This window comes from Bos taurus, chromosome 15, assembly GCF_002263795.3.
Source record: "Bos taurus isolate L1 Dominette 01449 registration number 42190680 breed Hereford chromosome 15, ARS-UCD2.0, whole genome shotgun sequence".
In the NCBI taxonomy this organism is placed as follows: domain Eukaryota; kingdom Metazoa; phylum Chordata; class Mammalia; order Artiodactyla; family Bovidae; genus Bos; species Bos taurus.
In genome coordinates, this window is record NC_037342.1 from 55,162,471 (window position 1) to 55,177,395 (window position 14,925).

The following is a 14,925-nucleotide window of genomic DNA, read 5'->3' on the forward strand; positions in this document are numbered from 1 at the left end:
GCCCGATAGCCTCTGACAGTCTCTGCTCTCACTTAAAAGTGCTTGTCCATTCACTGTGCCATTTAATGCCCATAACAGGGAAGGAAGGACCCTACCCATGTTCATGCTTTTAAAAATGCTTTTGTCTCCAGGCAATGAGATAGGGATGCTCTCTCTAGGGGTGGGCCTTCCTGGAGATACCCTTCCCTCATCTCTGCTATCCACAGAGGTGAGTTGTATCTTCCAGGAGCAGATAACCCTGACTTCCTCATTTTTGACCTAGAATTTGTTATTTAGGAGGACTTCCAGTGAGTGATTTTGACCAAATCATTTACTGTCCTTTCAGGAGCATGTCTCCATGTTTTAATCTGGTCTTGAAAACATTTGAAAAAAAAAAAAAACTGGCTGCAAACAATTCTATCATGGAATATAGCAAGAGCTGGCATGTAATGCAAACCAATCACTTTAGCTGTCTGGGATTCTCTTTGGTGAAAGACTGGGTGGGGAAGGGAGGGAGCTGAAGCAAATCTTGTGTTATCTGGCATCTCCATTAGACCTGATTTCTACATCCTTGATCTTTGAAGACACTCCCCAGTGGCCTGGTTTTTACCTATAAAGTCTCATTGTTGGGAGGTGATGAACACTTTGTCAGTGGTGATATTTAAGGGGAGACCATGGCTTCTGTGAAGGGAAGACCTGTGATGGGTGAGATTGAAATAGATACCTTGGTGTCTGGTTTCCTGGGCAAAAAAAAGCCAGCTGTGGGGGCAGGTGGGTGTGCGCTGTGTGTGTGCTGGGAGTTTGTGCAGGAGACAGGAGTCTCTGTTGGTATTTCCTAATGTCTGAAGGATTTACCTGTACCAGGGGTGGAAGGTGCAGAGTTATTCTTATTTGCATCCTTGGCCTTTGCCCCTGGGTTTAAGGCCCTTCCGATCAGAGCCCTCTGATGCCTGCCTGAATGAATACCCAGGGTTCACCACAGGACCCAGCACGAAATGGTGGCAGCTTCAGTAAAATTATGAACTGATTTGTTCTGCGTGGCCCCGCAAAAGCAAGGCCAGGAACAGGGCTGGAATTTCGGGAGGTGGGGGGTGCAGATTTGATATAATGGAGGAATGCTTTCTGACAGCCACTGCAACAGGTTTGGTGTGGGTGGGGTGGAGCTCCCCATCACTGGGAGTGTGCAAGCAGGAGCTTAGTAGGAGGTGAAACTAAGAGGCTGGATTGTTGGAGGGTTGACACCTAACTCAGTTCTAAATCACAGGATGAGAACATGATTTTCATATTCCCCTCCCCCCAATTCTATATAGCTTACCCCCTCCCCTACACCACTTCCCCAAATGCACAAATACCACTTTGGGGTTCTCCGTGCTACTGAGGGCTCTTCTGGGCTGGGAAAGGAGGGCCAAGAGTAGAATTTTATTAGCAGACTTGGTGACTCAGTGGCCAGTGTGGAAATCCTGCCCCACCCCCATCCTCCCACCCCTGAGTTCTCCAGCAGGTACTTGAGTCATAAAATCACAGCTCTCTGGCAGTGCTGGGTCAGGGGCAGCTCTCACATTGCAGATGGAACACTGAGGGCCCCGGAGAGAAGAGACTAGACCAGGGTTACCAACGCCAGGGTTAGAATCCAGATCCACCTCCCAGTCACTGGCTTCCTTAAACTAAGAGAGAAGTGTGGTGAAGCCGTGGAGGGTGGAGTGCAGGGTTCTGGCCACTGCAGGTGCTCATTTCCTGATTGAGTGAAGGTTTTTCTGGGACCATGATGGGGCTGGCAGATCACCCCTTCTTGTGCACTTTCAAGAAGATGTCCCAACTTGCCTTGATGAGTAGATGCACCATGAACCCTGGAACTCTGAGGCCAGGGGAACAGCCAGTTGCCTTCATTGTATTCCAAACCTTCCAAACTCCTCCTTGTAGCTGTGGAACCCCCTGTGAGCAGCCCTCACTCCCCTGCTTCCATGTCCTGCTCCAGAACGGCTGGGGTCTTCCTGTTTCCCCAGGATTCCCATCAGTTCAGTCCTACCTCAGGGCCTTTGCATTGGCTGTCTTCTGCCCAGGTCACTGCATGGCTGTCTTTGAACCATTCAGTCCCCTTTCGGAGGCCTTCTCTGACCATACCATCTGGAGAACTGTCCCGTCCTGTTGTACTTTTATAGCCCTTCTCATTAGCTAAGTTCTCAGGTGTACTTTTCTGTCTAGATGATGGTCTGCCCCGCAAGAATGTCAGCCCCTTCGGAACAGGACCTCTGTCTGTCTCCCTCAGTGTTTGTCCCAGCATTGAGCGCAGTGCCTGGAGTATAGTAGGTGCTCCGTAAATATTTGTTGAATGAATGAATCATTAACGGGACTTCAACCCTCCCGAGTGCTGCTCCTTCCTCTTGGCAAGAAGCCCTGCTTTTTGCTTCGGTGCGAGTCCTCAGTGCTGCCTCTGGCCTTCTCTGTGCCCACCTGTGCTAGGTGCTGGGCCTGCAGCTATTCCCTGCTCTGGAGGCTCCACGGTCTCAAGGAGCTGTCTCCAGGGCTGATCGCCAGGGGCAGGGGGTGCTCACCACAGTCCCCCTTGTTGCTTCTAGGGCTTAGGAGCCAGAGAGGATTTCAGCCCTGGCTCTCCTCAAGGACCTGGCTGGGTTTCTCTCTTCTCCTCTGAGGATCTCATTCCCCCTCAGTGGAAAATAGGATCAGAAACTCTCAGACTGTCAAGGATGCAAGGGTTTTGGTTATCACGAATGGAAAATGCTTTGTAAACAAACTTGTGACTCGCCTGTTAGTCCTTGTCACTCATTTTATGTGACACATGCAACAGTCGTCGACATTGTGACGAGTGGCAGACTGCCTGGGGCATCCAGGAAGGCTTCTCACAGTGGGGACTCGGGCACAGGCCCTTCAGTTTATTGGTGGCTCACCTGTGTGTGTCAGACTCTGCCACACACATGTCAATCCCTGGTCCCTACCTTTAAGGAAGTGAGACTAGGGGGATGACAGTGCAGATGATCTACGCAGTGACGGGGGAGGAAGCATGGGGAACTGAGGAGGCCTGGAAGTGAGGGTTTGGCAGCTAAATCATCCTGGCATCACGGAGGGTTTCCTGGAAGAGGTGACAATCAATCCGGATATTGAAAAATGAACCAGTGTTACTGGTTCAGTGTTACTGGTTCAGAGACTATCAAGAACCTTCAGGTAGAGGGACCAGCATAAATAGAGGCATGAGATTTGGGTGGGAGGGAAAGTCTGATGGCAGGACCTCTGGGCTACTAACCTGAGCTGAGGTCCCAATGTGCTTAGAGATAAGAGAGACAAAAGATGCTGTATCCAGGCAGCGGCTGGCTTGCCTATGCACTTTGCAGGGGTTGTTGGTGGAGATTTGAGAGCTGGGAAAGGAGCCTGGTGCAGGCAGTGTCTTGGCCTATACCACTTCTGGAACCTCCTGGGTGTGGAGCTGCTGCTGGCAGTTTTGAGGACTTGGGGCTAGGAGTCTCAGTCTCTTCATCTGTAAAATGAGCAAATGCGTGATGACAGTATCTGCCCAGGTTATGGTACAGACTCAAGGAAGCTGAAGCCACACACCCTTTGGGCAAATTGACAGAAGCAAGGAATGTGAATTCATTTTACTATTAGAGCAGATCTAGAGGCCGGAAGGCTCACTCTGCATCTCCTTCCTATGTGACCTTGGGCATGACCCTCCCTCTTAGGGCCTCAGCTTCATCTGTACAGTAAGAATGAACCTGGGTTCATTCCAGTTCTGTTGCAGAAATATGATTCTCGTCATGCCCTGGACTGCTATGGGATCCAGGGGCCAACCTCCTCCTCATTTGTGTCCTCAGCTTGTCCTTGTGAAAATGGGCTCCTGTCCTACTTGGGGCCCAGGTACATGCCTGAGAAAACCTAGCTCCCCACACTTGCTCATGTACCGTGATAAGGACCTATTTTGAGGACCCCTTGGTGGTGACATACCCGCAAGCAGTGGTGTTGCCATGGCAACCCCTCCCACTTCAGTAGCTATTCTTTTAATGTGTCAGAAGATGGGGGTAGCGAAAGCAGAACTTTAGGGTCCTCAGCAGTCACCTCCAGGGTCCCCGTCGCAGTTTCAGAGTCTCAGGAACACGGTGTTCTAAGAGCCCCACTTCCTTGACCTCACTCCCAGGTGCATGAAAACCAATACTTGAAAATCCAGGCCTCTGGAGCAGCCCAAGGAGGGGCTTGTAGTCTCTTTAGGGGGATCTTCTGTGGATAATAATTCATTAGTCAATCTAAGTTGTCAAGACCTCAGATTTCAACTAATCTAACCCATACCTCTAATAATGCCACTGGGAAACAGACCTAGAGAGGAGAGGAGAAGGAGGCCCAAAGTCCCAGTATATCTGTAGATACTTAGGATGCCTGGCTTCCCGCCAGGATGCTCTGTGGGGGGCCCTGAGGATCAACTGAGGAATCCACTGAGTCCTGCAGGGTCCTGATGGGCAAGCCAGGAGCTTCCCAGCGAGCACACCAACCACAGCAGTGTGTATCGGCTTCCCATTTGGGCCAGATGTCCCAGTGGGCCCTGCTTTAAGGACACTTAATTTTCTTTAAGGTTACTTGATTAAACACCTAACCCTTAAAGGGGAGATTATTAGTCTTTCCAGAGAAGAAATCACCAGCATATTGGGATCAGGTGAACAGCTGGTGAGTTGCTTCAGAGCCCTTACACTGTCTGAAGTTGGTGGAGGGCATGGGAGGAGTGGGCAGCAATCTTCCCTGCTGTCAGGGTGGAGCCTGGTCCATCATCTATGTTCTTGGGACTCCTCAGCCTGGCATTTCCAGTCCTCCATGGCTCCCCCTGCACATTCTCGACTAGCCTCACCCATTCACATGGCCTGGTTGAACTGCTTGCAGTTAATTCCTTAACCTTGTACCCTTTATCCCTTCCAGTCCTTTGCCAGTGCTGTCTGCTGGACTCCAGGACCTGGGTTCCTGGCCCTGTGCCTCCCTTCGGTCAGCCTGGCAAACTTACTCATCCTCTTCCTCTCACCTGACGCAGCCCTGAGAGCATCCTCTGGGCCAGTTGGGCACCTCTTGTGGACTCCTCAGCCATGACCTACCCTCTGTGCCTGATTGTTCACAGCCCTGTCTCCCCCAGCCATAGCTGAGGTGGGCAGCCCCAGGGCAGAGCTCTGCCTCCCACAGAAGCCCAAGAAGCAGAGGAGAGGCAGGGGCTGGCAGTTCCTATCCTAGGGCAACACTTAGCCTGGCCTTGGAAAGTACTTGCTGAATGAATGTTAACGTTCAGCCTCCACTCTTCTCTGCCTCCCTCTGGAATCTTGCACTTTTGCCCCTAGCCTTGAAGATGTGGCATTTATTTGGCACTTGGCCTGGCTTCCTGGACCTCAAGGGGTCTCCCGGGAGTCAGAATGTCCATCTCTCTGCCTCGATGCAGCCTCATGCCCGGCCCTTTGCAGAAGCTTGGGGCAACTTCCTCACTGTCCACTTGGAAGCTGCCAGACCAGGGCAGAGCTTCGGTCTGGCTGGGCCCACGTGTGGCGTCTTTGAAGCTGGGGAATGTGAGCAGGATGACGTCCCCACTCAGGAGCCCCTGGCAGCTGTCCACAGCTCTGCGACCTCACTGGCACCTTTCTAGCTCTCTAACAGACATGCCACATGCTGTTTGTCTCTTTTCCATAGGTTGGATTCCTCCCAACAACTGCTGCATCCCAGCGAAGGAGGATGCTGAGTCTTAGATGGGGAAATGACTTTCAGGGTCTCACCGTAAATGATAGAGCCAGGGTTTGAATCCTAAGTGTACTGACGCCGGCGCCTCTGCTCCAAGACAGGACAGGGGTTATTACACCCATGTGTCAGGCGAGGAAACCCAGGCTTACTTGGTAATTATCCCGCATTCACACAGGTCTTGACTTTTATGACGCTTCTGTCTATTGTTTAATTCTCACAAGAATCTAGCGAGGTGGGTATTAGCCCCACTGGGCAGATGAGGAAACTGAGGCTTGCATGGGAAGTGACTCACCAGGGCTACACTCCTGCAAGTTGGAGGCCAGGTTCTCTGGACGCCCATCTTCCTTAGCTTCTCTAGGCTGGTGACCTGCTTCCCAGGATGCCAGTAGCAAAGGAGAGTAGGGAGGCAGCGTGGGCCACCCGGAGGCCTGACCTGGGAATCTCACGTGTGCCTCTACCTCCATGTGGAGGGAAGTCAGCCTTGCTCAGAGCTGAGGACCCTCTTGTCTCTCCCTCCAGCTTATTGCCCCAAATTTTGTTTCCTTATAGCTCTCATCACTGCCTGATGTTACATCCTACATTTGTGTGTAGGTGCTTTGTCTCTCCCTCAGCAGAATCTAAGCCCACTAATAGGTGAGACTCGACCTGCTGTGTTCACTGCTATTTCCCCAGGGGCTGGTAACAGTACTGGGCACCTCAAAAGTGCTCCAGGCTCATCCCTCCCCACCCACCTCCTCCAGGAGGCCACTTTTGGCTGCTTGAGCCCTGTCCCCATCATCTGTCTTGGGTTAATGTGAACCCCCATTCCTGGGTCGTTGAACATTCTGGCCTCTGGCTTGCCTCTCTGTAACTCCCTCTGGGTCTCTGTTCTGGCCGGCACCCCCACCCCAGTGCCCACTTTCCTCCTTTTTGCCTCCCAGATCTCATCTTCTGGGCCCTGCTGACGCCTCACCGCCTCCCTGGAGCGCCCCCTGCTGCTTCCCCACTCTGCTCCCTCTCCTCTTTAACACATAACCTCGTGGTCACACACATCTTGAAACACTGTGGTTGCTCATCAATCCCCTCCCGCTCTGGTCAGTGGTAGACGCCATGATGAGAGCTAATCACCTAACACGTGTCAGTCACGCAACAGGTGCCAAAAGGACCTTATGTGCATTTTTTTTTTAATCTTCCCAACCACCCTGAGGGATATTCTCATCCTCACTTTATGTCTTCTGTTTTGTTTGGCTGCACTGGGTGTTCGTTGCAGCAGGTGAGCTCTCTAATTGTGGCATGCAGGCTTAGTTGCCCTGTGGCAGGTGGAATCTTAGTTCCCCGACCTATGCCCTTGCATTGGAAGGCAGATTCTTAGCCACTGGACAGCCAGGGAAGTCCCCTTATCCTCACTTTAGAGATGAGAAACTAAAGCTGAGTAAAGCTAAGTGACTAACTAGCCCTAGGTCACAGAGCCATCAGGGGCAGGGCTGGCCCAACACCCTTTCTCAGATTATGGGGACTGGGGCTCAGACCCTGCCCTCTCAGACCAGTATGAGAGGAAACCCGGGCTTTATCAGTCCTGGGTGCGGCCTGGTCAATTTGCTAACAGATGATGGGCAAAGAAGCGTTCCACACCCGACCTGGGCCGGGGACTAGAGGTGTTTGGCTCTACTATATGGGCAGCTTCAGCTTAGCTCTTGCAGCAGCTTCTCAACCTGTGGGAGCATGTGGGTGAGGGTTCACATTCCTTGCATAGCCAGTCTACAGGAGAATGGCCCCATGAAACTTGGGACATGGTTGAGGCAGAGAGGCAGCCCTCCCTTCCCCGGGGTGTATTCCTGAGATCGGGATGTGGACTGGCTGGTGTAGTGAGGACCAGCCCTCAGGAGCTTGGCATCATGGAAATGGCAAGGGTCTCAAAGCTCGAATGCCTGCCTTGAGTCCTGCCTGACTCCTCTAGACCATGACCTCAAAACAAGTGGTTGAACCTCTTTTGGCCTCACTTTGCCTCAGTTTCCATCTCTGTGAAATGAGGCTGCCCCTCCCTGCCTGTCTACCTTCCCAGAGAATGCTGTGGGACAGGGAAGCCCCATATAGACACGGGGGCAGGGGGCTTTTCTCTGGGGGTAAGAGAGCTTCTCTGGGCTTCTCTCTCACAGCTCTACTCCCTCTGTCCTTCCAAATCCAGGAGCTGGGTAAAATAAATGGTGAATCAGTGGTGCCCTGGAGCAGCTGTTTGGATTGGTTACTGAAAACTTCTCTTCATAGAACAAGTCAAGTTATTCTATTACTGCCTTATCTTTCTTCATGAAAAAAAGATATCTGTAGGAAGTGGGTTCTGCTCTTATCATGTCGAGGTTAGGGGGAACGCATGCTCAAAGAAGGAAAGAAAGACTCACTCCCCCACCCATTACTCCATTTCTGGGGTCCTCAGTGGTAAGCCTGGAGGCCTTCCTGTGTGGCAACTCAGTTGCAACTTGAGCATCCTGGCCTTCAGCTGCCTCTGGGACTTACAGGTTTGTTCATTCATGCAGTAAACCTCTATGAGCTCCTTTTCTTGTCGGTCTGACTGGGCTCTGGGCACATGAATGAATCAGGTACCGTCCTTGGAACTTAAGAGATGCTGCCTGAGGAGGATGGCCAAGGAGGTAGATACTGGCTTCAGTGGACTGATGCTGAGATAACGTGTAGAGTTCAGTGTGCCAGCAAAGGCTGGGGAGGGGTAGCAAGGGAGCAGGTTGGAGCTGAGATTTGGCCAAATGTTGAGGCTGCCTGCCAGCCCCACCTAGGACTGTGGACAGTTGGGTATGAAGGTGGTGGCAGTGTTGGCATCTGATTGCAGCACTGTCATCCACACCAGCCACCACTGAGGCAGAAGAGATGCTGACAGCTGAGTGGTGAGGGCTGGACCTGGGAGTGCCCAGCTGAAGCCTTGCTTCCCATCTGCCGAGCAACTGTACTAGGGCTGTTACAAGGTGGTGAGCATCTAGGTGGTGTCTTCAGGAGGGTGGGCACTGGGGTCCAAGCAGTCAAAGAGATCATAGAAGTCATCTTCCCACCACCATTTTATATATGGGGAGCCAAAGCCCAGACAGGGGAAGCAACTTGGCCAAGAGGACACAATGATACAACTCGGACAAGAACCCCCAGGCCTGCCACCACTTAATGTACTGCGCAAGGTGCCTGCCCCTCACCTGCCCCTCTGGAGGAATATAGGCCACGCATTTCTCCTGTCCCCTCCCAGCCTTCCCCCACTTTCTTTTGGGGAGAAGAGAGAAGGAACTTGGGGAGACCAGCACAGGAACAGAACGCTGGCCTAGAAGTTAGTCTTGAATTGAATCCAGTTTTGCCACCCTCTAGTCAAGTGACCTTGGCTATATCGCTTCCTCAAGCCTTTCTCACCATCAAAATGGCAATGATGATGCCAAACTCACAGGGCTGGTGAGAAACCAGAGTTCCTGAGGAAGTACATTGGAAGCTCCAAAGCTGCCTGTCACCCAGCCCTGCAGAGAGCCGAGGTGGAGGATGGGGGCCTGAGGAATGGCCAGAGCAGAGATCTGCTCTTTCTTTTGCTCAGCAAACCTTGCTGAGTGTTGACTCTAGGCCAGACTCTGAGAGGCCGCTGGGTGGATCAGACTCAGGCCCTTGGGCAGCTCTTAATGTGATGAGAGTGAGCTTGTAATCAGCAGCTGGTACAAGGTGAGGGGCTGTGGGAGCCTAAAAGGAAGATTCCCTTCCTCTCTTATTTCTCTCTTTTGCTGGCCTCTCCCACCTTCATCTGCTGACAGGTTCTCTCCAAGATCAGTGGGGGCTGGTGAGATGGCTCCAGACAGTTCCACACTTGCATGGCCTTACAGTCAATAATCCCAAAGAAGGAAAGCCCACCTCTCTGAAGGCTTACCTATTTGGGTTTTGAAGGACAAGCTGCTTTATCTCATTGTCAGGGGGTCATCAGGTGGACAAGGCAAGCAGCAGCTTTCTAGGCAAGGGAGCAATGACTGGATACTCTTTAAATCCATAGGGGCTTCCACTGGGCCTGTGGTTCAGCATCACGGACAGGCCAGCTCCTGGGGCTGGGCTCTGTGGTCAACCAGTCAGGATGTTCTGGCCAAGAGGCAGCTGAGTAATCTCGGGCCTGAGGGACACAGAGTGGCCTCCCTGCTCCCCAGGCAGCCCCACGTTGTGCCGCCCAAGGAACACCAGCCCCTCCTCAGTGGACTTTGCATTTCCTACTTGGTTGCAGAGCGGGCTGCGGGCAGGAGTTGGGATGGGGCAGGGAGGATAGACTGAGGAGGCTGGAACAAGCCTGGCTCTGGGGCTATGGGAACCCTTCAGGCCTCTTTTCTATGTGGATAATCTGCTGAACAAGACATTTTGCATTTCCTGCACCCTGACGTTATATCTAATTGCAAGAGACCTGAAATAACAGATGGATTTGGATTAGGAAACAAGAATTTTTCAGTTGTTTCAGTGGGGGATATGTCACCAACATGGACTTACTGTGTGCACCCCCACCCCCAAAGCAGGAGAGCTCCATGTCGTGAGTGCGGCCAGTTGGTTGGCCCTGACCCAACAGCAGAGGCTAGACAGCAAGTCCTTTCCTCAAGCACTCTTCACAGTCCTGTTCACAGTAGGAAGTGGTCAAGTGAGATTATGTCTGATGCCCTTCCTTCCATCACCCTTTTTCTCCAGCCCAGTAGAAAGTGGAGGCCCCCAGCTCCTCCTTGCACACTCCCCACCCCAAACTTACCCTACCTGAGACTTTGGACTAAGCAGATCTCAGTTCAGTAAATCCAGGCTGGGGCCCTGCATTTCTAAACAGCTCCCAGGGTGGACTCTGAGTAGGGAGGTGCTGGAGAATATTCTATCCTCTCTGCAGCCAAGGTGCCTTGCCTGCTCCAGACTAAGGGCAAGGGACTCACTTGCCATGACCCCTGCTTGCCTTCACTCCACACAGCTAGGAGGAAGAGCCAGCAGCTAGGGGTCCCTTAGACAGGGGCTTCAGGCCTGTGCTTGGCCTCACTTCCCTCCCTCCTGTACTCACCCAGGACTCTCTCCTCACTTCTGAGCACAGACCACCCTTGGACTTGCTGTGTCCCATGGGTAGAGCCCTTTGTATTTGGCATCTGCTATGCCCTGAATCCAGGTCCCAGCCCTGGCTGGGTAGCCCTGGTCAACTCAGTGCTCCTCTCCTCAGCCTCCCAGAGGTCCAGATGGACTGTACCAGAGGACCCCAGAGGGCTCTCAGGCTCCAGGATGGAGTGTTGAGAAAGGGTGGAGGTGGAAAGGGCTGTGATGGAGGATATATATGTTGAGAGCAGAGGAATGTCATGTGCCAGACCTCTGGAGTTCCTGTGTGGACCAGCCTCTTCATTTGCTTTGGTGAGTTCACACACCACCACCTCCACCCCAGGTATGGCTGCTCCTGAGTACCCAGTATGTGCTGTGTCTTGGATGTGGCAGTACACCGTTGAGGTCGTGCCTGCGTAGTGAGTGGAACCACGGTTTGCACTGGGATCTGACTCTTCTGCCATACCCCTGGCTTCCCGCTCCCTCTGCTCCATGAGACCAGGGGAGGGGAACAGGACTGAGGAGTCTGCCTTGAGTCCTGGTGGTTATCTCTGTGCCTCCTAAAAGTCAGAGTGATTGTTAACTTTCAGCAGATGAGTGCCATGTCCCCTTCTAAACCCCACTGTGAGCTTTGTTGCTCTGCAGATTTTAAAGAAATACAAAGGCTTGCACGTAAACCCCTAAACCCCTCTCCCTCCCACTTCTGCTGTAGGCCAGGGTGAAAGGTCATGAGACCCTCCAGGACAAGATTGTGGCTCAGTGAAGAGCCTTGCAGAGTGGGTCGTGTGAAGGAATTTGACCAGCACAGTCAGTGAAGATGTGTTGAGCGAAGGGCATGCAGTTGGGGCTCAGCACGTGTGGGGTTTGAAGGGGAACAGTCCTCTGGCCCAGCTTCCAGAAGGAGAGGGGCTGTGTCAGGAACCTTGGCCATGCTCTTCCTGAGCGCTGCCTCTCCTGTAGTCACCAGGCTTTCTCGTCCCTCTGTCCATCAGCCACTGGAATCTAAGACTTCATCCTGGGGGCACAGCCACAGAACCAATTAACTGAGCACATCTTGTCTGAACTTATAGGCTTGGCACTTGCTTGGTAGCAAACATAATTGCAGCTCTCAGTGTCCCAGGCTGCCCAAAACTCAGTGGCCACTGGATCCTCTAGGGAAGCAGAGGTTCCTGCCCAGTTCCTCTCTGAGCCCTGGGCTTTGGGCGCTGAGGTGAAGCTCAAAGTGTGAATTCCCCTGAAGGTGGTATTGATGGTGTTGGGCAAGGGCAAGAGGGCTCAGCTCCCTGGGAGAGGGTATTAGTCCTGGAGATAAAGGGGTGGGGGTGGCTCAAGGATTGGGGGTGCTCAAAGTACACTTGGAGGAAAAGAAAACATTACAAACTGGATGTTGGCCCTCTGTCCCTGGCCTCACAGACCCAGATAGCAAAGGTTAAATATTTGTACTAGATCCAGATAAAGGAAAAGATAGGGGTTTGACTGGGGTAGAGGTGAGGAATGAGAATTGGAAACTATGGCAAGCCTCCCCCTCGCCTCTTTGGATACCCTATTTGGTCTCCAAAATGACCCTTTGTGGTGGGGGGGGGGACATCATTCCCACTGGGTATATATAGAAACTGGGGCAGAGGGAAGTGCAGCATGTGAGCAGCCCAGAATTACAAAACTGTGGTGTGACAGGGCCGGGATGCGAGCCCAGGTCCGTCTGATTCTTTGGCCTGTGCCCCTCTCATGTCTAGGAAGGCGTCTGTGGGGAGGTGGGCTGGTGTGGGGTACTCTGCAGCTGCAGGGAAGGGCGGACAGGCTGACATCTGTCTTCTGTCTGTCACAGGCACTGGCTCCAGCATCCTCTCTGCCCTCCAGGACCTGTTTTCTGTCACTTGGCTCAATAGGTCCAAGGTAGAGAAGCAGCTCCAAGTCATCTCGGTGCTACAATGGGTCCTGTCTTTCCTCGTGCTGGGTAAGCTGGGGCTCAGAGGGTCAGGGCAGGCGGGGATGTTAGAGAGCTGAGGGGTCCTTCTTGGTCCCCTATCAAGTGCTGTACCCCAGGCAGGCTTGGGGACTCAGTGAGATTCAGTGGGAGGTGGTGGTATGGTTCCCATTTCACAGATAGAAAGCCCAAGTCTCAGAGAAGGTGAGTAACTTGTCCAAAGTCACACATTTGAGTCCAGGTCTACAGGACCGCCCCCCCGCACCACCCCCAAAGCATGTGCTGTTCCCACATGCCACCCTGCCTCCCAACAGACATTTTCCTATAGGCACGTTGCATTGTCTTAGGCTGGTCTGGTCCTGGGATTAGTCCCAACTCGACTACACATAAGCTCTGTGACTTTACACAGGTTCCTTGAACCCTTTAAAAATCAATTTACTCACTTTGGATATGAGGAAAAGGCTGCCACACAGGCCACACAGGGCCTGGACCGGTGGGGGTGGTCCCCAATCTACGGGAGCTGCTACTGGGACATACCCTCCAAGCTCCCCCCGCCCCAGCCTCACCCACCCGCTGTTGAACACCGCCCCCAGCTGCTTCCGCAACCCGCTCAAAGCTTCTCCTTTCCTCTCTTGATACTGCCCACGTTAGTGCTTGAGTTGCTTCTTCTGCAAGTCCGGGTTGGTGCCACTGTCTCCTGGGTTGCCATCCAGACCAGGATCAGGGCACCATGGGTTGTCCAGGAGGAGGAAGGGCCCCTGCCTGAGCCAGGCCCTGCTCCCCAGCAGTCTCTCCTCTTCCCCAAGGGCCAGGTGTCCCTTCCCCAACATGTCAGGGCAGACACACGTGCTGCTGAGCCTCACCGAGTACGTTCCAGTGCCCGAATGAGTCCCTCTGGGTGGCCCCCTCTTCAGGGTTGTTCAGGCCTATGGGGATTATCAGGAGTTACCATGTCAGTGCTGAGCCGTCCTCCCAGGAGGCTTGGGGGCCTCTGAGACCACATTTCCAGAGCAGCAGCTGCCCCTCCCTCCCTTGGCAGGGCAGAGTGATGGAATGGGGGTGCTAGTTATTGAGCCCCTTCAGTAGATGTGAGCTCAATCCCTGGGTCAGTAAGATCCCTTTGAGAAGGAAATAGCAACCCACTCCAGTATTCTTGCCTGAAAAATCCCATGGACAGAGGAGACTGGTGGGCTACAGTGTAAGGGGTTGCAAAGAGTCAGACATGGCTGAGCGTGCACACATTCATGCACACACATACACACACACAGTGGACTAGGCTTTCCACTTCATAGGTGAGAAAATGGAGACTCATAGAGGCTCAGTGACACTCAGAGATGGTGAAGCTCATTAAGTGGCAGAGTTAAAAATTAAACAGGAGCCTGGAGTGCTCACCAGGGAGCCCAAAATCAGTGTGCCTGGTCTGAAATGGCCAGTCTTCACTGTAAGACCCAAGAGTGGGCTTTGGGGGCCTATGAGCCCCTAAGACTAGATAGAAAATTCCATGTGAGACTATGTTCACGTTTTTCTGGATGAAGGGCAGTTGCTATCCTCAGATTTTTACAGAGGCACATGGACCACTATCTCCTGGAGTTTGCTCAAAGTCATGTCCATTGAGCCGCTGATGCTATCTCACCCTCTGCTGCCCTCTTCTCTTTTTGCCTTCAGTCTTTCCCAGCATCAGGTCTTTTCCAATGAGTCAGCTGTTTGAATCAGGTGGCCTAAAAGTATTGGAGCTTCAGCATCAGTCCTTCCAATGACTATTCAGAGCTGATTTCCTTTAGGATTGACTGGTTTGATCTCCTTGCAGTCCAAGAGACCCTCAAGAGAGTCTTCTCCAGCACCACAATTCAGAAGCATCAGTTCTTCAGCACTCAGCCTTTTTTATGGTCCAAGTCTCCCATCCGTATGTGACTACTGGAAAAACCATAGGTTAGATAGCATCACCGATTCAATGGGCATGAATCTGAGCAAACTCCAAGAGATAGTGGAGGACAGAGGAACCTGGTGTGCTACAGTCCATAGGGTCACAGAGTCAGACCCGACTTAGCGACTGAACAACAGCAATGGGCCTTAACAAGATAAAGGAACAGTGGTCTAGGGAACAGAGCAGATTAAACTGGCTCCCTCAGGGCTCAAACTTCCAACTTGGCCTGCCTGGCCAATTTTTAGAATCCTGGAGTAGAGAGCACCCCTCTGTTTTCAGATAAGAATCAGGCACCCAGTGAGGGCAGAGCCTTGTCCAGAATCACATAAGAAGGAAGTGACAG

The 14,925-nt window shown here is 52.6% G+C and overlaps 1 protein-coding gene across 1 annotated transcript in view; it reads left to right on the forward strand.

Moving 5' to 3' along the window:
* Positions 1 to 14,925, forward strand: part of DGAT2 (diacylglycerol O-acyltransferase 2) — a 32,475-nt gene that overhangs the window by 1,799 nt on the left and 15,751 nt on the right. The window contains 1 exon segment of the mRNA NM_205793.2: positions 12,560 to 12,688. Coding sequence (NP_991362.2) covers positions 12,560 to 12,688 — 129 coding nt within the window.